Genomic DNA, 23,070 nt, shown 5'->3' on the forward strand with positions numbered 1-23,070 from the left:
GGGTTGAAGGCTTTGTTTTTCACCTTTTTTTTCCCTCTTTTCTTGCCTCTGTCTTACTTTTACTCAATTCCTTTTTTTTCTTTTTTCTCTTTTTGGTGTATCAACACTGCATCGATCCAGGCAGCATGGGACGGCGAGATTCGGGCGCATCCAACTATCTGCGTGTCTTGTGTCAATTAGAGGAATATCCCGGAGTCGCGGATCCGAGGAGAGACCGCAGATGCGTTTTGTTCAATCGAGATACGGGGGCTATGATTAAGCGCTGTTCAAATCAATCATTCAACCAATCGATCTGTGTGGTACTCGATGTGCTAAGCGTTCATAGATTGGGTCTGATAATGGTACAGTACAATGGGTTGGGAGCTGGTGGGTGAATTGGCGAGGAGAGAGGTGGAATATCAGGTGTGCTATCAAATGATGAACAACTAACCATAGAGCCGATAAACAGACAGACGGACAAACAAACAGACAGCCAGCATTTTATTTGGCCACCCAGCATACGTTGCCTTGCCATCCACTCCCTCCCCCCTCCCTTCCCCCTTACTCCTTAATACTCGTCAAGTCAACCGCGCTCTTCCTCATCCACACCTCCCCAATGGGATCCCCCTCCTCAGCAACACAAACCCACTCCCCCATCCCGTGCTCCGGCGGCGCGACCCTGCACCCCCTCCCGCCGCCGCCTATGATGAGGTTCCCCGGCCGGTACTTGTCGTCGGCGCGCATGCGCCTGACGACGCTGCCGTGGACGCGCGCGTCGCGCGGTATGTCGCGCACCTCGCCGCACGGCAGCGGCCACCGGATCGGCCGCCACGACCCGTCGCCCTGCAGGTCCATGCGCCGGAACGGCAGGTACTCCATCACCTTCCAGCTCAGCACCGCGACGGCCCCCAGCCCGCCGTCGAAGCACAGCGAGTCGTGGATCCGCGCCGTGTGCGCCTGGTGCATCAGCCCGTGGAAGGCCGAGGGCGGCGTCGGGTCGTCTACTGCTGGTGGTTGAGCCGCCTCCTCCTCGGTCGGCGACGCGCCGCCCCCGCCGGGGCTGCGGACCTTGATGTCCGGGATGATCGCCGCCGCAGCCGCCGCAGCATGCTTCTGTTTCTCCGCCTCGCCGACCCCGGCCTCGACGTCCTCGCGCACCAGCTCGTCGGCGCAGTCGGCGCACCCCATGGCCCGCACCTTGTCCATGTCGAACGACAGGCCCGCGCGCACGGCCTCGCGCACCATCCACGCCAGAGGCACGTGGCTGGCGCTCTTGCCGTCGGGCGGTATCTCCCACCCGCCGCCCACGTCGCCGTGCCCGCCCGCGAACCACACCTCGTCCATGTCCTGGGCCGACTCGGCGTCCGAGTTACAGTCGGAGGAGGCGTCGGAGGGTGGTGCGGCGGGCTGCGAGATCTGCGATCGCCCGCCGTCGCTGCTGGGGCCGCGGCGCGAGCGGGAGCGGGTTTGGCGCGACCGCGACCGCGTCGCTGTGTAGCGCGCTGGGTGGTCGCAGTCGTCCGAGTCGGAGTCGCCGCCCGGGACGGCGAGCGTGGCGCGGCCGCGGGGCGGGTGGTCGTGGTGCTTGCCGGACGGCTTGGCGGTGGTGGTGCTGCTGGAGCCGCCGTCGTGGTTGTCGTGGCCGTTGTGTTGTTGTTGTCGCTGTTGGTCGTCGTGGTGGTGGTGCATGTGCTGCGTGAGCTTGCCGCGCCTCTTGCCCTTGGCCTTTTGGCGCCTGGCGGCGGCGGCGGCGGCGGCGCTCTGGTACATGAGGTCCTGGCGGAACTTTGCGCGGCGCTCGTCGATGCTGACGGCGTGGCGGATGACGCGGGCGGAGCTGCGGGCCGTGTAGGGGAACTTGCTGCGCTCCATCCAGGCGGTCTCGAACTGGGGGACGCTGTTGACGGTGTCGAACAAGCCCAGGAAGCGGATGCGGCGCACGGGCCGAGAGAAGGTCTCGCGGAAGCCGCGGAGGAAGTTGTACATGTCGCGGCGCTTCTGGCGGGCGCGCGGGTCGCCGTCCGACACGCTCCGGCGCCGCTGCCACTGCGAGAAGGCCTTCCAGGCGAACGAGACCATCTCCTCGTTGCCGTGCGAGAGGAGGCCGACATGGTCGAGCATCTCGGCCAGGAAGCGCGCGATGTACGAGCCGCGCGAGAAGCCGAAGATGTAGATCTCGTCGCCGGGGGAGTAGAAGCGCATCAGGAACCGGTAGCCTCCGACTACGTGCTCGTCGAACGACGAGCCGACGGCTGAGTCCTTGGCTTTCTTGTACCACGACTTGATCCGGGCACGGATGCCCGTGTGCGAGAGGCTCTTGGAGACGACATATGTCCCGATCCCAGCTTCAAGGAGATGGGAATGTTAGCATTGGATGCCCCGTTTTTGTTCCTGTTTCTTTTTGCATCAGTTCTGAGGCGGAATCTTACGCTGGTAGTAGTGATCTAACTCGGTTAGCAGCAGTTACTGCCTTGAGATCATGGCCCGATCTTACTCACATTGGTCATCAGTGGTTCTGTCGAGCATGCGATAGATCTTCAGGATATTGCTGTCACTGTCGTCTCCTCGGAACTTGTTCCCCGTCCCGTCAAAGCACAGAATCAGCTTTCGCGGCCTCCGTCGCGGCTCATACCCGGCGTTGGCGTCTCCCATGATGGACGGAGTTGCCGGACGCGACGGAACTGGTGTCGAGTACTCCTCCTCAAACGCCGGCTCTTGGGTCGACTCTATATGATGATGATGGTGCTGATGGTGAGGAATCTCAGCCGTATCCGGTCCCAGATGAGTTGGATCCATCGTTGCAAGCTGTGCGCCCAAGCCGGCTGTGAAAGGCTGTGAGCCTCTCAGAGAATCATGGGGGTTGTAGGACGGCTAGTGCGAGGTAACCAGTCACAAACTACGGATGCCGAGTCAGCAGCCTCCTTGACTAGCCCCTGGGTCTTCATTTATCCCTGTCATACAGCCCTTGGGACGATGTCTCACTTGACAACTCCGACTACTCCGTAATGAATGCATCAGGGGTGGCGTCCACGAGCAGCCATTCACCTCGGGCCCGGCTTGCCCAGAGCAACCGGTCAAGCAGGTTTGGGGGCCGATCAATGGCGGTGGGAATGCATATCTCGGGCAGGGGCGGCTAGAGGAGGGCGGGGGGATTCGGGTCAGAGCATTCCTCACGATCCATCCTATCGTCGTCGGCCTTTGGGGGGTGTCGTATTGACAGGGGGTGGTCGCCGTAAACAAACTTAACGGAAAAGTAGCCGAAGAGACGATCACTTGCAAGACTAGAGCATGCAGCAGACATCGGCTCGTCCAATCCCGGGACGATCTTGGACTACTCCAGAGCCCAGGAAAGCCACGAGCTGCAATAGTTGATAGTGGTGCTTTGCTACTATGGGTTCAGGGTGGAGAGGCTCAAGGTTATTGGCAGGGGGAGTGGAACAATCGCCGCTAAATGCCGGGCCGGTCCTAGCAACACGGCAGAGGGGGGCCTGGTAACATGCATGTCTCTTCCCCGACGGACTACATGCCATTAGATCTGCTAGGGCTAGTGTCTCCACTTTGAGCCAGCCACGTTCACACGATCAACAAGTCAGATTTCCTCTTTCAACGCGATACACCGCGGTGGCGGCGAGCTGAAAATGCCTGCATCTACGCCATGTTACTGCGTAATAGATGAGATCCTCGTGAGTAACCAAGATATCTTCTTGATCGACCAATGGTGTTCCAGCGATCGCGACCGAGCGATGGACGGTCAGAGGATGGCGGCCCGGCAAGAGAGAATCACCCACTCCCAAGGACCCTGCGAGCTTGCTACTACGCAGTAGTCCTACATCGGACAAAGATGGCTTGCAGGACAAGGATCGACTAGACCAATGGGACGGTATGTTCAGTACACTACCTTCAGACTAGTGTACCGGACCAAGCAAGCAAACAAAGAGTATTTTCGTCTCTCGGTCCCTCGAACGGCAAGATTGGTCATGAGCCTTCAGCGCCGAACCATTGGCTGCTGCCAAGGCCCTCATGATAAGCTCATAAAAATGATGGTCCAATGCGAAGGGAGACGATCCTAATTACGCAGACCTATCTAGTCCGAGATGATCATAGCTTCCAGCTTGACCAAGACACTCCCGTGGCTAGCTGCGGGATATGACGTGAGCTCTGCTCCCTCTCGATCACTTCTTACTACCTTGCAAGGCCTGGGTCTTTGACAACGTGATACCCTCGACATTCCCCCTTCATAGCCGAATCTCGACGCAAAACACACGCCCGCCCGAAAACCATCCTCGAGGCGCACAGCATCCTGACCTGCTATTTCCCAACCATCGTCCCAATGACACCCGCAACGACCAAAGAGTCCGTCCCAGACGGAAATATCAGTCAAGGGACCAGCTTTGCTAACGGGAACTATGCCAATGGCACATCCGCGACGCATGGCGAATACAAGAGCGCGGCGCCCGCCAAGGACAATGCTCGCAAAACTCCTAGTCCCAAAGCCAACCGGCAAGGAGTGACAGAGGCATTCGGCGAGTTTGGGCAGCTCATACATGCGTCGAGGAGGCCACTGCCCACCCAGATGGGTGATGGCACGTACAGTGAAGTCAAGAAGAAGACGGGACTGAGGCAGGACCTCAAACACATGCGGTGGAAAGGTAAAGAGCGATCAATTGCACGGTACGCAACAGTCTAACTGACTCTCCAGACATCAAAACCCTGGTGGAAGTTGTCAAGAGCAAGCTCAAGGGGCAGCAGATCATCGATGACAAGACCATGATCATGGAACGGACCATCCAGCTTGTTGCCCGTCTTCCTCGCGACTCCAAGGCCAGGGTAGTGCTCACGGACAAACTCATTCAAGAGCTTTGGGACTCCCTCGACCACCCGCCCCTGAACTACGTCGGCGAGAAGTTCCAATACCGAATGGCCGATGGATCGTACAACGTGAGCCTGGAACATGTGGGACTCTAAATGGGTGATTAGTGTATGCTGACCCTGCCCAGAACATCCTCTATCCGCAGCTTGGTGCTGCGGGAACGACCTACGCTCGGTCTGTCCGGCCAAGCATTGTCCCTCTCGGGGCAATGCCGGATCCTAATCTGATCTTCGACTCGGTGATGAAGAGGACCGAGTATCGCAAGCACCCAAACAACGTGTCCAGCATCCTTTGGTACTGGGCTGCCATCATCATCCATGGTCAGGAGGCTTTCCACCAGTAAAAAGGGGCGCTTCTGACATTTGAGTAATTAGATCTGTTCTGGACCGACTACAGAGACATGTCAAAGTCCAAGACATCGTCGTACCTCGACCTATCGCCTCTCTATGGAAGCAACCAGGAGATGCAGGACACGATCAGGACGTTCACGGGAGGCAAACTGAAGCCGGACGCATACGCTGACAAACGGTTGCTCGGCATGCCGCCGGGCGTCAGCGTGCTGCTGATCATGTTCAACCGCTTCCACAACTACGTTGCCGACAATCTCGCCGCGATTAACGAGGGCGGCCGATTCACTCCGCCAGCCGAGCACTTGGACGAGGCGGCAAAGGCGGCGGCGTGGAAGAAGCACGACAATGACCTCTTCCAGACGGCTCGATTGGTCACCTCGGGTCTCTACATCAACATCACCCTGGTTGACTACGTCAGGAATATTGTTAATGTCCGTTGATGCCCTTGAGTCCTGCGTGCGTAGTTGTTCGTGACGCTAATCCGGAGGAAAATAAATAGCTGAATCGATCCGATACGACCTGGACACTCGACCCGCGTCAAGAGTCCGGAGTTGACGTCGGGACCCAAAAGGCCGCCGAGAGCGGGAATGGCAACGTCGTGTCCGCCGAGTTCAACCTCTGCTACCGGTGGCACTCGTGTATATCCGAGAAGGATGACAAGTGGATCCAGGACTTCTACCAGGACCTCTTCGGCAAGCCAGGAGACCAGCTGTCCGTACCGGAACTCGTCATGGGATTCTCTAAATTCGAGAGTCTGGTCCCCGAGGACCCGGCCCAGAGAGTGTTCGGGGGCTTCCAGCGAGGTGCGGATGGCAAATTCGACGACAATGATCTCGTCGACTGCATCTCCTCGGCGGTCGAGGACTGTGCCGGTGCCTTTGGCGCCCGAAACGTCCCCGCATCAATGCGAGCGATCGAGGTCCTCGGCATCATCCAGGGCCGCAAGTGGAACGTTGCCGGACTGAACGAGTTCAGAAAGCACTTTGGGCTCAAGCCGTACGAGCGCTTCGAAGACATCAACTCCGACCCGGAAGTTTCGGACCAGTTGCGGCACCTGTACGAGCATCCCGACTTCGTTGAGCTCTATCCCGGCCTGGTCGCCGAGGAGGCGAAGAAGCCGATGGTCCCCGGCGTCGGTATTGCGCCTACGTACACCATCTCCAGGGTCGTTCTCTCGGATGCCGTTTGTCTCGTCAGGGGTGACCGGCACTACACCACCGACTACAGCCCGCGCCACTTGACCAACTGGGGATACAACGAGGTGCAGTACGACAAGAGCGTTAACAACGGATGTATCTTCTACAAGCTGTTCATCCGGGCCTTCCCCAACCACTTCAAGAGCAACTCCGTCTATGCTCACTATCCAATGGTCATCCCTTCGGAGAACCACAAGATCCTGACAGACTTGGGGAAGGTCGATCAGTTCGATTTCAGCCGCCCGACATTCACACCCCTCCGCGTCAACATCACATCGTACGGGGGAGCGAAGTACATACTCGAGAACCCAGACAAGTACAAGGTGACATGGCACGAAGGCATGACCTTCCTCTTGGGCTCCGGAGGCGCCAAGTTCATGCTCTCGGGCGACAGCGCCTTCCACGCCGAGCAGCGCAAGTGCATGCACGCGCAGCTGTACCGCGACAGCTGGCACGCGCACATCAAGGCCTTCTACCGACAAATCACGGAGCAGCTGCTCGCGGAGAAGAGCTACGTGGTGGCGGGCCAGCGGCACGTCGACATCATCCGCGACGTGGGCAACATCGCCCACGTGCACTTCGCGTCGCGCGTCTTCAACCTGCCGCTCAAGACGGCCGCCAATCCCAAGGGCATCTACACGGAGCAGGAGCTGTACATGGTCCTGGCCGTCATCTTTGTGTGCATCTTCTTCGACATCGACCCGGTCAAGTCGTTCCCGCTGAGGCAGGCCGCCCGGACGGTCGCGCAGCAGCTGGGCAAGCTGGTCGAGGCCAACGTCAAGATCACGAGGGGGTTCGGGACCCGCGGCCTGTTCTCCGGGTCGGCCAAGAAGGACGACCCGCTCGCCTCGTACGGCATCAACATGATCAAGGGCCTGGCGAAGTCGGGGCTCAGCACCTACGACATTGCCTGGAGCCAGATCGTGCCGACGGCGGGGGCCATGGTGCCCAACCAGGCCGAGGTGGTATGTGATACCAGCTCTCCCCCTCCCATCCCCTCAACCCTACCTCCCCATCCCCTCCCAGATTCCCCGATCGTGCCAGCTGACAATGCCCTCCCCGGGATAACAGTTTGCCCAAGCCGTCGACTTCTACCTCTCGCCAAAGGGGGCGCCATACCTCCCGGACATCCACCGAGTGGCCAAAGAGCCCTCGTCCGAGGAAACGGACGCGCTACTCCTCGGCTACGCCATGGAGGGGATTCGGCTCGCCGGCACGTTCGGGTCCTACCGCGAGGTTGCGGTGGCGGACACGATCCGCGAGGACGACGGGCGCGAGGTGCCCGTCAAGCCGAAGGACCGCGTGTTTGTCAGCTTTGTAAGCCGTTCCCTTGCCAACAGACACAACTTCCCCGGCCTGACCTCCTTAACCCACTTCCATCGGAAAACCCCAACTAACAACCTTCCACAGGTCTCCGCAGCCCGCGACCCAACCCACTTCCCCGACCCGGAGCGCGTGGACCCGCGCCGGCCCGGCGAAAACTACATCCACTACGGGCTGGGCCCGCACGCGTGCCTGGGCCGGGAGGCGAGCCAGGTGGCGCTGGCGGAGATGTTCCGGGCGCTGTTCCGGCGGCGCAACGTGCGGCGGGTGGCGGGCCCGCAGGGCGAGCTCAAGAAGGTGGCGAGGCCCGGAGGGTTCTACGTCTACATGCGCGAGGACTGGGGGTCGCTTTGGCCGTTCCCTGTTACGATGAAGATTGCCTGGGATGAGGAGTAGGGTAGGTTACCGAAGTTGTCTTTCGTTACCCCTTTTTTATTTATCGCAAGATGTGAGCAACGCCATGGATAGGACTAGTGTCTGTTTGTACCGTCTAGTTTTAATACCATCTAACCCCATTCTAAATCCAACAATCACACATACGCCATGTGAATCTCCATCCCATTAACCGTTTCCCACACAAGCTTAACTCCCGGAGCCACAAAAAAGATAAACCCCTCGGACAGATCAAACTGCCTCCCATCAGCCTTCATTATTCCACTCCCCTTCGTCACAATCAACACCCCAGGCCCCTCACTCGCCACGATCTCATCCCCGTCCCCAACCCCCAGCTCCGCCCTCAGCATGTCAAACTCCCCCATCGGCGGACTATACACCACCGTCATCCCCGACCTACTCCTCGCACTGTCGCCACTCCACAACCTCACGTCCTCCGCCACCTCCCCGTACCCCGTCACCATCGCATCAGCAAACACATCCGCATCATGCCGCTCCTCGGCCGCGCACAGCCCCGCGTTGAGCACGTTGTCGCTGCGCGCCATGCACTCGACGATGTCGCCGGACAGGTACGCGTGGACGCCGCCGGCGGGCACGAAGACTGCGTCTCCCGGGCCGAGGACGAGGAAGTTTGTGCAGGCCAGGGCGACGAGCACGGCGGGGTCGGAGAGGCCGTGCTGGGCGGCCAGGCGGGGGAGCAGGGAGGGGATGTGGGCTGCGGATTTGGGGAAGGCGGAGGCGGGGAGGTGGGAGAGGGCGGTTAGGGCTTGGTGGATTGTGGCGGGCGGGGATTTGAGGATGGTGCGGGTTGTTTCGCGGAGGGTGGTCGGCGTCCAGGTTGTTGTGGAGGCGGGGAGGAATTGGGTGAGCGGGGGGAGGGTGAAGAGGGATTCGAGCTCGGGGAGGGGCTTGAAGCCCGAGAAGAGCTCGAACTTGGTGAGGGCTACGGCGATCTCGGGCTTGTGGTTGGGATCGCTGAAATCTTCGGGGTTTTCCGCGTGCAGTTTGGTTGCGAGCTCCTTCTTGGGATGGAGTTGGAGAGGGAGGGCTTTGTTGATTGAGAGGATCTGGAGAGGAGTCAGTTACCCTTGCGACAGGATAATTAAGGAGGGATCCTCGGGACTAACTTTGGGCAGGAATGGCAGTTGGCCATCCAGATTCTCAATCACCTTCTTCCCGAGCAGCTTCTCCTTGTTTCTGTCGAGGACGTCCTTGAGCAGTTCGCCGGTCTCCAGCACGCGGGCCGGAAACTTGGGATAATCCCCGAACCACATCTCCGAGTAGAACTGGTCATCGTCGATCTCAAATTTGTCGCCCAGTGTGTTGGCGCAGAGCCGAGCAGCGAGAGACTGCGTCCCCTTCTTGCCCCAGGGGTAATTGTTGCATGTGCCGCTCAACTGGAAGACGAGGGAAGAAGTCGCGATAGTCATGATAGTGGTGAAGTGATGGTAAGATAATAATAATAGAGCTTCTTTTTCTGTAATATAAATTTATAGGTTCGAGGGCGATTCAAGGCCTCTCTTCCGTTTGATATATTTTCCGTGGTCAAACTTGGCCGAGTGGTTTTGTTGTCGCTGATGTCATTAACGGGCAGTAATGAGGTCAGCGTTCGCCGCTCGATGGACCGGCCCGCCAGCATTTGCAACACCCATCTGTTTGGTTAGAAGGCGGTAATAATTGGAGAAAGACTTATTAAAGAGTTTGATCCCACTTATACGAAGAACTCTAAGACGTAGACTGAAGGGGCTCTTCCCAATCATTTTACAATAAACCCCTCCACCTTTTCCACCTTCTCTCCCTATATTATACCTCTAACCAAACGCCCCCTATATTACATCTAGAATCAGGTATCCACCGTAAGCCAAACACCGATATAATGGGCCCGTAAAATCCAAAATCCGAGTAGTAAACCTGGGCGTCCTCACATCAGCTTGCTGCCCTTTCCGGGTCTTGCAGTCTCGCCAGTTCCAACAGCAGCCGGTAAGTATAGATGCTCAGATCAACATCTCGAAATGCCTTAGAAAACCACTCCCGACCCCTTTCCGCGATCTCCTTCGCCCTTTGCTGCCCAGCCTCAGTTGATGTGAGGTAAAAGACCAGCTCGGGAATCTCTTCCATGCCCTGGCTAACCGGTATGTAATGAACCCACGGCACGAGGCGCTCGTCATGCCATTCCCGGAAGAGTGTCTGCTTCAGCGGAACCGATTTCGAAGCAAGTAGCTTGTAGTACCGGCCGCTGATACCGTTTCCATCAATATCGAACACCAGTCGTGAGCGAAGTGCTTGGTCCTTATCAGCCCAAGACTTGATGTTGAAGTAGGCACTTTGGTCTCTGCAGTACTTCCTCTCGCATTGGAAGATTTTGGTAAAGGCTACATCGAATAACCTGCTGTTTAGAAATGAAGATTGCATGCGGCTGACCACACCGCCTGTTTCTCGTAGGTAATAATGTTGCTGTTTTCCCAAATTTTGTGCCAGCTTCACAAATCTCTGTCGGTGGTAATATCTCCACTGGTCGTCCAAAGCAAAGCCACCAGTAGTAGAGCCGGCCCAGTAAAGATTGTTGTGCTTCTTGTCCCAGTCGACGTCTTGTGTCTCGTCGTACCGAAATTCAGACTCGATGTAGGCTGGGCTTGGAAACAATACATCGCCCATTGTTGAAAGGGAACCCGTTGAGAGTACTGGTAATAACCCTTTAATCAGGCTAAAAGACGTAGGGCTCATGACGAGGCCGTGCATGTTGCTGTACTCGGGATGCCGACACAGGTCCTTAGCTGAGAAGGGATCTGTGACAAACGGAAGACCAAAGGTTTCCACTGTGTGTTTAGTTCGGGCACTTCTATCCCTCTGCTGAGACCCACAGAACTTTGTGATTGCATCCCAACTAGGCCGTCTTGACACGTCCGTCACTTTGAACTGTCGTTTACCATAGGAGTTGTCTCCTCCTTGCAACGACGGCGGCGGAATCAGGACCCTTGGTTCATCGAGGTGATTCACGAGAAATTTGAGATCGGGAAGGGTTCCATGCAGATCTATCAGCAAGTGGTCGAATAAGAGTGAGATATGCCTGTCGAAAGTGCGATGAGGGTGGCTACACTGCGTCGTGGCACGATCGCCAGAGAAAGCACAGAGCCACAGATTGCTATCCGGGGTATTTTGCGCCTTACTCATTATTTCAGCGACCTCTTTACCGCCAAGTCTCCAGAATGGTGAGATGGCGTCGAAAATGGCGTCAAAGTCGTCAATGATGGGTGACTGATTCGCTGCCGCAAACTCATACCAGGCTTTGAAGCCTGGTGGCGGCTCTATGCTGTACCGACGTCGATATTCCTCATGAGCAGTTGTGTAGTTTTGGGACTGCCTTTGCAATAGGTCCTCGAACTCGAACTTTCCGATGTGGGCTAGAGCTTCAACAGGATGCTCCCGAGAGTGGCCAAAACCCGGTGGTACTGAGGATTGTGCGATTCTGATGGCGACGACGTTTGCCATGTATGGGACGAGAGGGACAAGAGCAAACCCCCACAGGGTCGATCTGCCTTTTGCTGGAAGCATGTGGATAATCTGGCTGAGGGCAAGTAAAGAAGCCACGACGTGGGAAAAAGCCTGAAATTCGGAAGATTGGTCGCCACGGGTGGACATGATGCTGAATGTTGCTATCGCAGTGGCAATTAACCAAGAAGTGTATCGAGTCTGGAAAATGTGTAAGTGATTATCCTTGAAGCTCGGTTCCTTTCTATAGGTAGAGCGCTACAAACCGTTTGAGTCGTAAAATACCAAGACAGAGCTTTGGCCATGCCCAATGACAACATGAGTGTAATACCATTGCTGGGTAAACCGAATGCAACAGTTTGCATGCCCAAGGCAGCAGCTAAGATGACCACAACCCGCAACGAAAGAGGAACAATAGCTTCCTCGATATCAATACGCGGAAGAAAGCGAGTGTCTTCGGTCCTGGGTATGAGGGCGACATAGACAACTAACAGAGCAGCAACCGGAATAGCTGATAGGGCATATCCTAGGATATCCCAATCTGACAGGGTGAGCACCACAAATGAAGCAACCAAGGCTGTGCCCCAGACCGTGTTGACGAGAGGGGAGAAGAGCCAGGGAGGATCAAACATTCTCGGACCTTGCAACTCGGGCCGAAGATGCTTCTCAGCTACCAGAAGAAGCGGAGTCAACGCTGGCTGCCAGGTCTTTAGTTAGAGTGCCTCTTTTTTTCAGCCAACGTGGACTACCTACAAGAAATCCAATCATGCCCATCTCGGCTTTATAGCAACAGGCGGTAGCAATTCCTGCCGCAACTAGCCATAATGATGTTGAGGATGCAGCGTGAGATCCAGGGTCGCTAGAAAGAGTCGCTCTCGAGACTGTGCTGATATCCCAACGTCTTGCAACCGTGAACAGGACCGGCAGCATCATCCAGCAGAGCGTCTCGGAGCAGACCTCGGATTGTCTGGAGGACAGGTGTTGAGTCAATACCGTGCATAGCACAGCGCCTCCGGCCGATCCCGCGGCTGGACCGATCCCCTGAAGTCGCGGTTTCCACATTGTCGGACATGGGACCTCGAGGAGAGCGCTGCCTCGTAGAGTTGTAGTAAGAGTACGAGATGCGAGAAGGTGCCGTTCGAAGCAAAGGGGACGGCTTGGCCCTGTCTGTGTGGAGAGCACACCAAATCGTACTCGTAGAATAGACGTGTTGTTTGTTTCAAGTATAAATCAAATCAATTATCTGAGGGATTCCACATGGGCGAGGAGTGGTCTAGGTCGATCCACCATGCCAAGTGCATAGCCCCGTACGCTGCAGGGTTAACTCGTGTCATCACCCCCTTTGCCAAGGCTTCTTCTATGTGGATATACCAGTGTGAGCTTGCGCGTCAGTGAGTATATAGGGGCGGGACGTGGAAAGACGAATAGGATCCCTGGAGACATTGGAGTGTACAGCTCTCAGTGTCGCATTGGAGCCCATTCAGGCCCTCTGAGTATGCGGAGATGTGGCACAGCATAACCAACAACCTGATGATCATACTTTGGGATGGAAAAATTAAATCGATACTCTGAGGTTACGGGGTATCCACCCTCAGACTTGGCCTTTTCTAAAACAAAGTCCGCTATGAGGGAAGTTAGTTCCAAATAAGGTTGTATTGTGGTATGGAAAAAGAAATGCATATCAAGGTTTTATTGTGTTTCTACTTGCTGAAAGAGTTATTGGGAACCCATGGCCGACAGCGTAAACAACCTCACAACCTCAGTGCCGAATCAGCAACCGCACGAAGCCGGGTTCGAGTCGCAGGTACACCCATGGGGAGCCCAGACCCATCCAGTGAGACGACTACATATTTCTCGTTAGCACTTGGAAAAAAGTCTTGGCTCGGGCAAAAAAAAAGGGGGGGTTGGGGCCAAGCCTCGAACTCACTTGGCGATGTCACTAGCGTAGCAGCGCGTCGCGATGCCGCACTCGAGGCGGCCGCTGGCGTCGACCTCGCCGCTGTTGTAGATCCTCGCGGCGCGGTAGAAGTCGGCGTCGTTGGACCAGCCCGACTGGTTGATGCAGTTGGCGAGGCCGTCGCCCGAGTTGGTGCCGGCGGTGCCCTCGCGCACCATCTGCGTGATGACCCCCGTCGGGCACGGGTGCTGCACCTGGCCCGTCAGGTCCGAGTTGCACGTGCCGTCGCCGTTGTGGCACTGCATCAGCCCCGGATTGCGGACCCCGTAGTTGGACGTCGGCGCCCGCACGCACCCGCCTGACTCCTGCAGGATCACGGCGAGGATCAGGCGGTGGTCAACCCCGGTCTCGGCTGCTACTTGCTGAATCGAGTCCCAGATTGCCCCCTTTGTGGACGGTCGTTAGTTGAAACCGCACGGCATGCTTGAGAAATGGTGTGGGGCTTGTGCAAGCTGGCTTACAATTTCAGGACCGTCGTTGTTGGCCTGGCCGAATTGGGAGCACGACGAGAACATAAAGTCCTTGTTGTTGTCGAACCTGGGTCGGCGGTCAGATCCCACCTATATGGCCATGCTTCTCTCCCCCCTGTGTGAGAGAGGGAGAAAAGAGGGCCAGGGGCCTTACATGTTCTGGAAGCTGACCCAGTTGTTTCGGGTCGGCCAACCGTCCCAGCTCCCACCACTGCCCCAGTGCATGGTGTAGCCGTCCCAGCCGTTGCCGATGCCGTCCTGGATGTTGGTGTTGTCCCAGCGGGCATCAGCAGGGATCTGCACCCACTCGCCAGTCTCACGCTTGCCTGGCTTGTGCGTCTTGGTGGCGTTGGAGTTGTGCGTGTTGGGCTGGTAGTTGCCGCTCTTGTGGCCGAAGAAGGGCAGCTTCTTGACACTGACTGGAGAGGGACTCTCGGTGACAAATGGTGGGTAGGGAGCCGGATCCGCAATAGCAGCTGCTGCCATTAGGATTGCAGTGAAGAAGGACTAATGGTGTTAGTTTCTGTGGGCGGGACGGAGTAGTTGGGGAGTTTCTTACGAGCTTTGCCATTGTGACTTGACTCAAGTCTTTTGACCGTCTAGAATATTGGGCTGGAGGTATCTGGGCTGGCTGCTGATCTCGGTGCTTGAGTATTGCGATCGTGAAAGCTCTTCAGGATAGAGCCTGTCTCTTTATACTCTTCCTAGGTCTTGCCTTACTAGAAACCGGCTTTCACCCTCACCACCCTATACTGTCCTCACTGCCCACTTCTGCAACGTAGTAAGGCTCATCCAAGGCAGCACGGCTCCGATATGCAAGGGTCGTGCAGGCCGGTCGCCAACGAGGGGCCTCATTTCGGGCACAATCTGCGAGGACAGCGCGTATCGCGTAGCATAAAGTGGAAATGAAAACCATCTAGAAGGCCATATCTAGAGTTGGCTACAGCAATAGCGTCAAGCACAGTAAGTGAGTAAGCACATCAGCGTTGCATCGGTGCTGCGTTCTGGTTTACTAAGGATATTTGGCGCGCTTTGCCGAGGGCGCAGGCTTCTATGGAGTGTGGTAGAGTCGCTTCTTGGCGCAACCCCGTGGGGGTTTAGCTACCACCAAAAGGTTGCAGAGTAGCAGTGGCAGTGGCAGCCAGATGCATTGCAACTTGCAACCACTAATAAATACTGTTGCATTGTGCCGGTGTCGGCGCCGAAGGGAACATCTACGCCGAAGTGGTTCACGGGCCATGCCGAGATAACATCAAGGTTAAGTTGAGACCCTCTATCCGTATAATAATTATGAGGACCAAGGTAAGCGGCCTGAGGGTCCAAGATGGCCCTGTGCCTTGACCGTCAGGATGCCGCTCAGCTCTCGTCAAACCGCCCAATTCAGCTGGCCAACGAGTTAGAAATCAAACTCCAGCCACAACTACAAACGGGAACAACTACAAAAGCGGAAGGTCGCCATTTCACACTAAAATCGGGCAACGGAGCTGGGTAACTTTGGGTGTTATTTTACCAGCAAAATGGAAGGCAGGTCGGTCCTTTTGGGGTAGCAGTTTAATTAGTCATGGCTCCATGGCGTCGTTCAGGGGGTAAATGCCAGATGAGTAAGTTTGGAAGCCGTAAATGGTAAAGAGCCAGCAGAGTTGATGCAGCCACCTGCACAACATGGTGCATAATATTGTTAGGCTCTGAGTAAGCGACGATGCTTGATACACCTGAGGCTGGAAATTGAACACGACAACAAAGATACTCGACACAGCCCTAATTCTCGCTAATGTTTGGATGAGGCCAGCCAGGACTGAGAATGCGCATCTCCTAGAAGGGGGTGGCAGATATGTTCTTGGCAGAAACTGTCCGTCCAGTTACCTTCAAGTGTCTCAACTCATCAGAATCTCATACTTGCTGTGTGCATTACTCAGGCTGCCAACCCGTTTCTTGGGAGGCTGAGCCTTAAGGCAGGCTTAGCCAGTGACGATGCATGATCGAGGCATCACCGGAATTGAACCTGCCCTCCCGGAGAGCTTGAATTACCGACATCGGCTGGATCGCTTCAAATTACATGTGTGTCTCTGAGTGACGGTCAGAAACTCCTAGCTGCCATCGTGGGTCGCTAGCCATTATGCAGTCGGTGTGACTAATGGACGCCGCGATGAGAGACACCAATGATTTCAGGGAGAAGTGTCAAGCCCACAGTGTTGGACCCAAACTGCCCGGCGAGATCCAGCAGAGCACCGAGAATCTGCCGAAGCCTTGCCAACTGCGACAAGACGCTGCGACTGTTCATCAACGAGATCTAGAAGATTAACCTAGCTATGCTACGGTTGGCATCTCCGAGACGGCGTGGAGAATTGCTATTCTCCACTGCTTCTTCCAACTGCTCTGCTTCCTTTGCGTTCCTGGTCTCTTGGTGATGTTCTCATCTGAGAATAAGGGCGGCTGGAAAGTGCCAGAGTATCCAGAGCTTGAGCCTGTACAGCAAGTCCCCTTGGGAGAGTGAGCCGACGTACGTTTCCCGCTCTCCCCCTCTCTCTGTCTCTCCCGTTCTCTTCCATTCTCTCTTTTATCCCCCTTCAACCTTGTCGACTGGGCTTCAAACTTCAACACCGCGTCTGAGTCAGGGACTAAGAAAGGGCGCCTTAATACCACAAGTAGAACAAAATCTAGTTCATGTTTTGTCCAGATGTCGAGTTTGATCATGTAAACTAAGTAATACCAACCAATTAAACGCCAATTTCAAATCTCAAGACAAGAAGGCAGGAGTACAAAGCCGTTACATTACCCAAGTTCTCTTCGAGTTGCCCCTTAAACCTCCTACTAACGTGATAACCTGCCTGGACAACTATTTCTTAGATGTCCACGAATACTCCCCGTTGCTGTGCTTGTGGTACCAGTCTTTGTGCTTGGTGCTGTACTTCCAATACCCGTCCTTGGACTTGTCACCGTCCTGCGGTGCACGGCTGGAAGAGGATTGACCGGCACTGGAGGATGATGCCAAGGCCTTGTGCCTGGAAGACGTTGAGGAAGAAGAGCCCTGGCCACCATTGCCGTAACCGGCACCGCCCCCTCGTCCCCTAGTGCTTGACTGGACACCGCCCCTGGTAGCCGCCGTAGACGGCCCCGCCGCTGCTTCCTCGGCCGTTGCCTCCAGGGCCGAGCCCGGGTGCCTGGCTGGCCGGGGGAGAGGGGGTGCGGGGCATGGCGATTTTGGCTGCCACGAGTGGCCCGATTGCCAACAGGTAGCAGTCGAAGGGACCCTGGGTAGTTCTGAAGCTCATCCTGTCGACGGATCCCGCAATATTACTGGGGATGAGATGGCCCTCAGCTCCCTTGGGCTTGAGATCGAGCTGTACGAGCTGACTTTGGACACTGACGAAGATCCTAGCGACGCCAGAAACCCACTGCATCCTGTTGGCCGGCCTGAAAACCCTGTTGACAACTCTATTTAGCGAAAGGCAGTCTTTTCATGAGACGACATGGCCTTAGATAGTAGGTAAGAGGCAATACAGTGAGGAGAGAATGAATTATATAGCTCGGAGAACCCTTCGGTACTAACCTCTCTTGGTTGTCAAAGACAGTCAGCAGGTCACCCATCCGGGGCGGATTGTCCACGGCAATGTCAACATCTCCGGTCGCGCGGCCCGAACCAGGCAGATAGAAGTTCATTCCTCCCATGACACCGTAGGTAATGGAGTTCCCTTCAAGAACCCCGGCCACAAATTCCAGGCCTATCGACTGTTGATCTGGGCTTGCGTTCTCAGCAGCCTCCTCGAGACCATCGAGGTCATCTTCCGTGTATGTAGGCATGTTGAATAGAAGTGCGAAAGAAAAGAAAAAGGTAGAAGGGGAAATCGAATTGGAGTCAAGCTTCTAGAGAAGATATGCCATATCGGGCGGAGAAGAAGGGATTGTGTAGTTCAGCGGAACATGTGGATACCACGGTGTCTACTGTCAGCCGAAGGAGATAATCATGGTTCTTTATACCTGTTCGGCAGCTTTGCAACCCAGATTCAGCCCTTTCTCCAATACAACAAGGTTGCGCAAGTATTACATGCTTATGCATCGAAACAGGTCGAAAGCGGCGACGTTGGGCGTGGCCCGGTCCTCTCGAAATGCGGGTAATTGGTTATGAGGGGCCGCATTCTTTTGCCGCCGGCTGGTAGAAGCGCGGCAAGCCCGTCGTCCTGTCTCGGGGTGTATTTATAGGGCTCGGCGGCTCACGACCAGAGCCGCGGCCGGGGGCTCCCCGGGCCTCCCTCACCTCTATTACCAAAGTAAAACGAAGTATTCCTTTCCAAAAAATGGCCTTGTCTTAGGCTGGTTGTTGACCACTGTATGCACCCCAGCGGCAATAACGTCTCATGACACACGTTTGTTTGTACCGTTCTCGTCCGACATGGGGAGAAGGACCTGTTCTCGACACCGACCGCCAAGCGGGCCTCAGAAACTCGAGGAAGTTATCCGAGGAGGGGGGCCGGGGGGGGGGCGGGGGGGGTGGTCCCTTGCCATGGCCGCTATCAACAGACAGACGGCGTCGACAAGATACCGGTCGCGCCCGGATCTAGTCGCACGACGAGGACGGAGCGGCCAACGGGAAGATGTGGAGCGGGGCCTGTAACGGGCTAGAAACCCCCTGGAAAATTAGCGACCCTCAGGGCGCCTAACAGAACAGGCTACCAGACTGTCAGATGTGGCGTATAAGTGCCCACTTTCACGGAGGGTTTATCGGCCCCGATTGGCCAAATGGAGTATTGGGACTTATTTTTGGTCTATTTTACGAGCGCCTCCATACCGCCTACCGCCCCGCCCAACCTTATAATCAATCATAGCGTCCTGCTTTACCCCACCATTTCTCACAACTGTGCTCTGTATGACGCTTGTGGTTGCGTCCAACTCAGTACGCCGGGCTACACCAGGAATCATGGACAGCTCTGCCACCGCAAGCGATATCAACCCGAGTGCAGCCACAGAAACAGTCACAGAAACGAATGATTGCGTGGAGCGGGACGCACCCACGGACAGACAGGCAGATGCGAACACAGACGACACAGACGTGAGCAAGCAACAAGGCTCCGTTCCTGTCCCCAAGGCCGAGGATGTGCTACCAGGCCTGAGAATCTTCGAAGGTCGTGCCAGCATTGGAGTAGATGATGTAAGGGAGGTCATCAGGCTACTCAACGCCGCCGACATCCCAGCCTGCGTCGTCGACGTAAATGCGCTGCGCTACTATGGGGCCGGACGAGTTACATGGGTGGGCCCGCCGTTATTGATCCCCGTGCCCTCACTTGTGTAGTTGCTAGGCACTGACTGATATTCTATTAGGAGTGGGATATTTGCGTCCCGGCCCACCAGCTTGGAGATGCCGAGCGGATTTTCAAGGAGAACGATGACTACGAACCTGCCAAGCCACCTCCGCCACTGATGAAGTCCTTCCGTCACCTGAACCCCATTTTCAAGCTGAAGGGTGCCGGGTTCTTCTTCATCCTCACTCCGTCCTCGCGGTGCTTCATCGATCCCCGACCCGAGTACTGCGAGCTCAGCAGGAAAGGCATCCCCTACCCGCAGATGCCGCAGTTTGGCCGGTCTCTGCTGGTGTTGCAGAACGGCAGCAACCTGGCCGACTTCATTGACGGCATGAACTTGGATGAGGCGTGGGGAGAAGAAAACATCGATTTCGACGACTTGCAGCCAAAGGGGATCGAGTTTATGAAGGCTCAGAATGTGGAGCTACAGACCAGGGATTTGGGCGAGTTCAATGTCAACGTCGATTTTAGGAGATTGTGGAACGAGGTTGTCAGGGAGAAGGAGAGGCGCATTGAGCCAATGAAGAAGGGCCGGTATAAGACTCGTTGGCGGAGGATAAAGAACGACACGGATCCACGGCAAAGAGACAGGCCTTTCTAACACGTCGTCATAAGGTGTCATATCAAACGCTGCCTCGAACTGAACTAATTTCATGGTACAGTATTAAAAATTGCGGTGCTAATTAGAGCCTGTCGTGATTTTTGGGCCAATATTTGACACTTCCCGCTTCTTAGCTTCCCCTTTTTTCTCTGCACGGTATAGTGTCGACGGAGAGTTGGACACGGTCGTTCACTGCTGTCACCCAGCCTTGGTCTTGCATTTCCTAAGCTTAGACAACCTATTCTCGATAGCCGACATTTAAATGTTGAAGAAAAGGCTAATATAATATAGGACAACCAGCCGTGCTAATTCTTAGTGTTAACTACTTGGTGGAATTTCCTCAATTCAATTTAACTATATTCAGAACAGTTATGACAAGAGATACACAACTTGTTTTGGGCAAACTAAATATATACAATGCAGTCATCATAAAATTCCCAAAACTGCTGCTCGACGAAGCGAATCCATACAACTCGCGGCCCTCCGATCAGCCGCCATCCCAGCAGTCTGGTCAGCCACTTGCCTCAAGCCTCGAGAGTGTAGTTGACGGCGTTCAGCGGGACTATCCTCGGGTAGAACTCAAACATATAACCCGTCGTCAGCCCCGATGTAATGACGTCATTAACAGCATCGGCCGTGATAACCACGCTCTTACCATCCCAGCTATACTGCTTACCATACGTCTATGACACGGGTTAGTTTCCCCCTTTTCAAACCCAGGATTTTTCTTGGCTCAACTTACCGCTCGCCCCTGCTGCAACGGCCCGAGCCACACCGTCCAGTCGTCGAAGGGGATGGTGCCGTCGATCCGGAGGACCTTGACCGCGGCGACCGTCTTCAGGCCCTTGTAGTCGATCGGGATGTGCAGGTCGGCGCCCGCGACCGCCTTCGAGGACGTCGTGGCCAGGACGGGCGTGTCCCATTGCACAACCTCGACGTTCAGGTCCGCGCCGGCGGAGAAGTTCAGCGTCAGGTTGGCTTTGCTTCCCGGCTCGGCGGTGGGCGATATCAGCGTCGAGAGGAAGGCTGCCTTGAAGGTCACTGTCGAACCGTCGATGGAGTAATCTGTTGACGGGCGCGCGGTTGAGCCCCCCGACACTTTGATGGACTCTAGGGTGTTGCCGTTCAGGAGAAACGGGAGAGCTTGGTCGGTCACGTCGTCCCCGAACCTGTGATAGATGTAGGCCGAGCTCTGCTGGGTCGTCGCGTCGAGGTTGGTCGTTCCGTCGGGCAGGGAATTTGGGACCCCCTTTGCGGCATTCATCAGGATGTCGATGGCCACCGGGTCTCGCCACAGGCCGGTATTTCGGTCCAGGTGGTCGTCGCCGTTGTCCCAGACCATGGTGGCGGCCCCGATGGCGCTGGCTTGGCGGATGAAGTAGTCAAAGTACCGATACCGAGCCCCGGTTTCCGTGTTGGTCGGGCTTGCGTCCCATTCGCCAATGATGAGGGGCACGTCGGTGAAGTTGTTTCGCACGATGGCGAACTCGTCGGTTAGCGCGGCCTTGTCGCTGTCGGATCCCCATGTCGTTTTACCCCTGTTGGGTGTCAGAACAGAGAGCAAACTCCGCTGTTGTTAGCATTTGAATTATTTTCACTCACCAGGCGCTGAAGATGAAATCATCTATCCACTCTGTCAGCATCAACTGTTGCGCGGTCGGGCTCTGGAAGGTCTTACAGGGGTTGTAGTAATGGAACTGCAGCGCCCACGGATTGGAGATGTTCTTCGGCGGGACGAACCATTCACTCGTCTTTATGGGATCCATGTTGCCGCTGACCAGCGTGACCAAGCGTTGCGAATTAAAGCCGCCGGATTCAGCAAGGGCATCGAGGAAGAGTTGGTTGATCTTGTTGATCTCGGCGCCGTGTTCAGCAGTGGAAGCGGGAGCCTCATTGATGGGCTCGAAGGACACCAGCTCGGACTTCCAGGCAAGCTTCTTGCCGATCTGCACCCAGGAGGCGCGCAGCTTCTCCTCGATCATGGTCCAGTTGGCTCCCGGTTGGCTGACATCCGCCCACTCCCAAGAGTCTCGTCCAGGTTAGCGAGACTCGTGGTGCCTCCAGATCTCTTCTATGTCTTAGTGCCGCTTACCGTGGTGGATATTCGTCATGACATAAAACCCCCTCGATGTGGCCATGTCGATAACATCAGACACTCGCTGGAGCCAGGCGGGATCAATGGTCCAGTCGGGAGAACCACTGATATAATGATCGGCATAGGTGACTTGGGCTCAGTGTCAGACTGAGGCCATAGTTTCGGAGATACGAATCAGCCGCACCTGGAATCCGCACCGACTTGAAGCCGGCCTTCTTGACAACATCAAATGTCTCGCCAACAACGGGAGCGTTGTTCCAAGAACCCTCGTTGGGGATCGCGTCGAGAGTGTTTCCGAGATTCCACCCGGGATTCATCTGGTTCACATAGTCGGTCGCGTTGACCGGTGTCCATGTTTTGGAGCACTTTCCTGCCGTGGGAGACGCCGTCGAAAGGGATGGCGAACTGGTTGGTGGCGGTGTGAGGGTGCTGGGTCTCACAAAGCGGCTCGGTCAATTGAGGAACGACTTACAGTATCAACAGACTAACAAGACCTCCCCAGAGAATTTCCAGGGCGGGCTGCGGTTGAATGTACACCATTTTCAGTGTTGTTTGGTCGTACAAGGAGCGGGAACCCCAAGACATTTTATCGTGGGGCAGCGAACATCCCGCTCTTTAAATTGTCCATTCATAATTACCGGGAAGCGGGTAAAGACCCCCTGCATTGTATACGTAGGGCAATGATACTGTAGCCGGGATTTCTCTCTTTTCATTTTCCTGGGAGGCGTAAATAGGGTGGTACTGTTACTCCGGTTCCCCAAACGGGAAACGGAGTTCCTGCTGCTTGGACCAAATGAAGCTGACGCATCTGGCGGTTCCGGTCTCGTCAATGGGCCAATAGGGCAGGTTTCCGAGCATCGAGAAACATTTCCAATTATATCCAGGTTGCCAATATGGAAATGGGATTTGTGGACTGCCACCAATGGTTGTGACTGAAATACTCTTTTGGGGATGCAGCTGGACTTCCAATGTCAAAGTTACAACATCCCCGTTGAGGGAATGGGCAAAACAATGAATGTTACTTTCCAAAAAAACCAGCGCTAAGCAAGG

The 23,070-nt window shown here is 55.8% G+C and overlaps 8 protein-coding genes across 8 annotated transcripts; 2 read left to right on the forward strand and 6 right to left on the reverse strand.

Moving 5' to 3' along the window:
- Positions 1-272: 272 nt before the first annotated feature.
- QBC33DRAFT_538323 (uncharacterized protein) lies at positions 273-3,147 on the reverse strand. Its single transcript, XM_060427870.1, has 4 exons — positions 2,940-3,147; positions 2,478-2,875; positions 2,409-2,423; positions 273-2,324 (listed from the first exon to the last, which is right to left on the reverse strand). The coding sequence occupies exons 2-4, from the start codon at positions 2,773-2,775 to the stop codon at positions 541-543; spliced, it is 2,097 nt and encodes a 698-aa protein (XP_060283646.1). The 5' UTR covers positions 2,776-2,875; positions 2,940-3,147; the 3' UTR covers positions 273-540.
- Positions 3,148-4,179: 1,032 nt separating this feature from the next.
- Positions 4,180-8,287, forward strand: QBC33DRAFT_68687 (heme peroxidase). Its single transcript, XM_060432993.1, has 7 exons — positions 4,180-4,628; positions 4,679-4,917; positions 4,977-5,169; positions 5,224-5,630; positions 5,699-7,360; positions 7,467-7,712; positions 7,806-8,287. The coding sequence occupies exons 1-7, from the start codon at positions 4,310-4,312 to the stop codon at positions 8,112-8,114; spliced, it is 3,375 nt and encodes a 1,124-aa protein (XP_060283647.1). The 5' UTR covers positions 4,180-4,309; the 3' UTR covers positions 8,115-8,287.
- Positions 8,098-9,860, reverse strand: QBC33DRAFT_538330 (RmlC-like cupin domain-containing protein). The gene is made up of 2 exons (XM_060427871.1): positions 9,239-9,860; positions 8,098-9,178 (listed from the first exon to the last, which is right to left on the reverse strand). The coding sequence occupies exons 1-2, from the start codon at positions 9,539-9,541 to the stop codon at positions 8,249-8,251; spliced, it is 1,233 nt and encodes a 410-aa protein (XP_060283648.1). The 5' UTR covers positions 9,542-9,860; the 3' UTR covers positions 8,098-8,248.
- A 177-nt stretch (positions 9,861-10,037) lies between these two features.
- On the reverse strand, positions 10,038-12,815 carry QBC33DRAFT_491740 (uncharacterized protein; the record flags this gene model as incomplete). The annotated part of the gene is made up of 3 exons (XM_060425478.1): positions 12,354-12,815; positions 11,867-12,298; positions 10,038-11,801 (listed from the first exon to the last, which is right to left on the reverse strand). The coding sequence occupies exons 1-3, from the start codon at positions 12,660-12,662 to the stop codon at positions 10,038-10,040; spliced, it is 2,505 nt and encodes an 834-aa protein (XP_060283649.1). The 5' UTR covers positions 12,663-12,815.
- Positions 12,816-13,523: 708 nt separating this feature from the next.
- Positions 13,524-14,776, reverse strand: QBC33DRAFT_619550 (uncharacterized protein; the record flags this gene model as incomplete). Its single annotated transcript, XM_060432740.1, has 4 exons — positions 14,587-14,776; positions 14,182-14,534; positions 14,019-14,094; positions 13,524-13,943 (listed from the first exon to the last, which is right to left on the reverse strand). Exons 1-4 carry the CDS (start codon positions 14,596-14,598, stop codon positions 13,524-13,526), a joined length of 861 nt encoding a protein of 286 aa, XP_060283650.1. The 5' UTR covers positions 14,599-14,776.
- A 1,897-nt stretch (positions 14,777-16,673) lies between these two features.
- QBC33DRAFT_68820 (uncharacterized protein) lies at positions 16,674-18,033 on the reverse strand. The gene is made up of 2 exons (XM_060432994.1): positions 17,578-18,033; positions 16,674-17,450 (listed from the first exon to the last, which is right to left on the reverse strand). Exons 1-2 carry the CDS (start codon positions 17,826-17,828, stop codon positions 17,096-17,098), a joined length of 606 nt encoding a protein of 201 aa, XP_060283651.1. The 5' UTR covers positions 17,829-18,033; the 3' UTR covers positions 16,674-17,095.
- Positions 18,034-18,854: 821 nt separating this feature from the next.
- QBC33DRAFT_538338 (uncharacterized protein) lies at positions 18,855-20,348 on the forward strand. The gene is made up of 2 exons (XM_060427872.1): positions 18,855-19,272; positions 19,344-20,348. Exons 1-2 carry the CDS (start codon positions 18,892-18,894, stop codon positions 19,923-19,925), a joined length of 963 nt encoding a protein of 320 aa, XP_060283652.1. The 5' UTR covers positions 18,855-18,891; the 3' UTR covers positions 19,926-20,348.
- On the reverse strand, positions 20,230-22,124 carry QBC33DRAFT_538339 (endoglucanase D). Its single transcript, XM_060427873.1, has 5 exons — positions 22,018-22,124; positions 21,604-21,954; positions 21,528-21,549; positions 20,668-21,463; positions 20,230-20,608 (listed from the first exon to the last, which is right to left on the reverse strand). The coding sequence occupies exons 1-5, from the start codon at positions 22,061-22,063 to the stop codon at positions 20,450-20,452; spliced, it is 1,374 nt and encodes a 457-aa protein (XP_060283653.1). The 5' UTR covers positions 22,064-22,124; the 3' UTR covers positions 20,230-20,449.
- Between the last annotated feature and the right edge of the window lie 946 nt (positions 22,125-23,070).

Source organism: Phialemonium atrogriseum, assembly GCF_030411735.1.
Source record: "Phialemonium atrogriseum strain 8032-3 unplaced genomic scaffold QBC33scaffold_12, whole genome shotgun sequence".
In the NCBI taxonomy this organism is placed as follows: domain Eukaryota; kingdom Fungi; phylum Ascomycota; class Sordariomycetes; order Cephalothecales; family Cephalothecaceae; genus Phialemonium; species Phialemonium atrogriseum.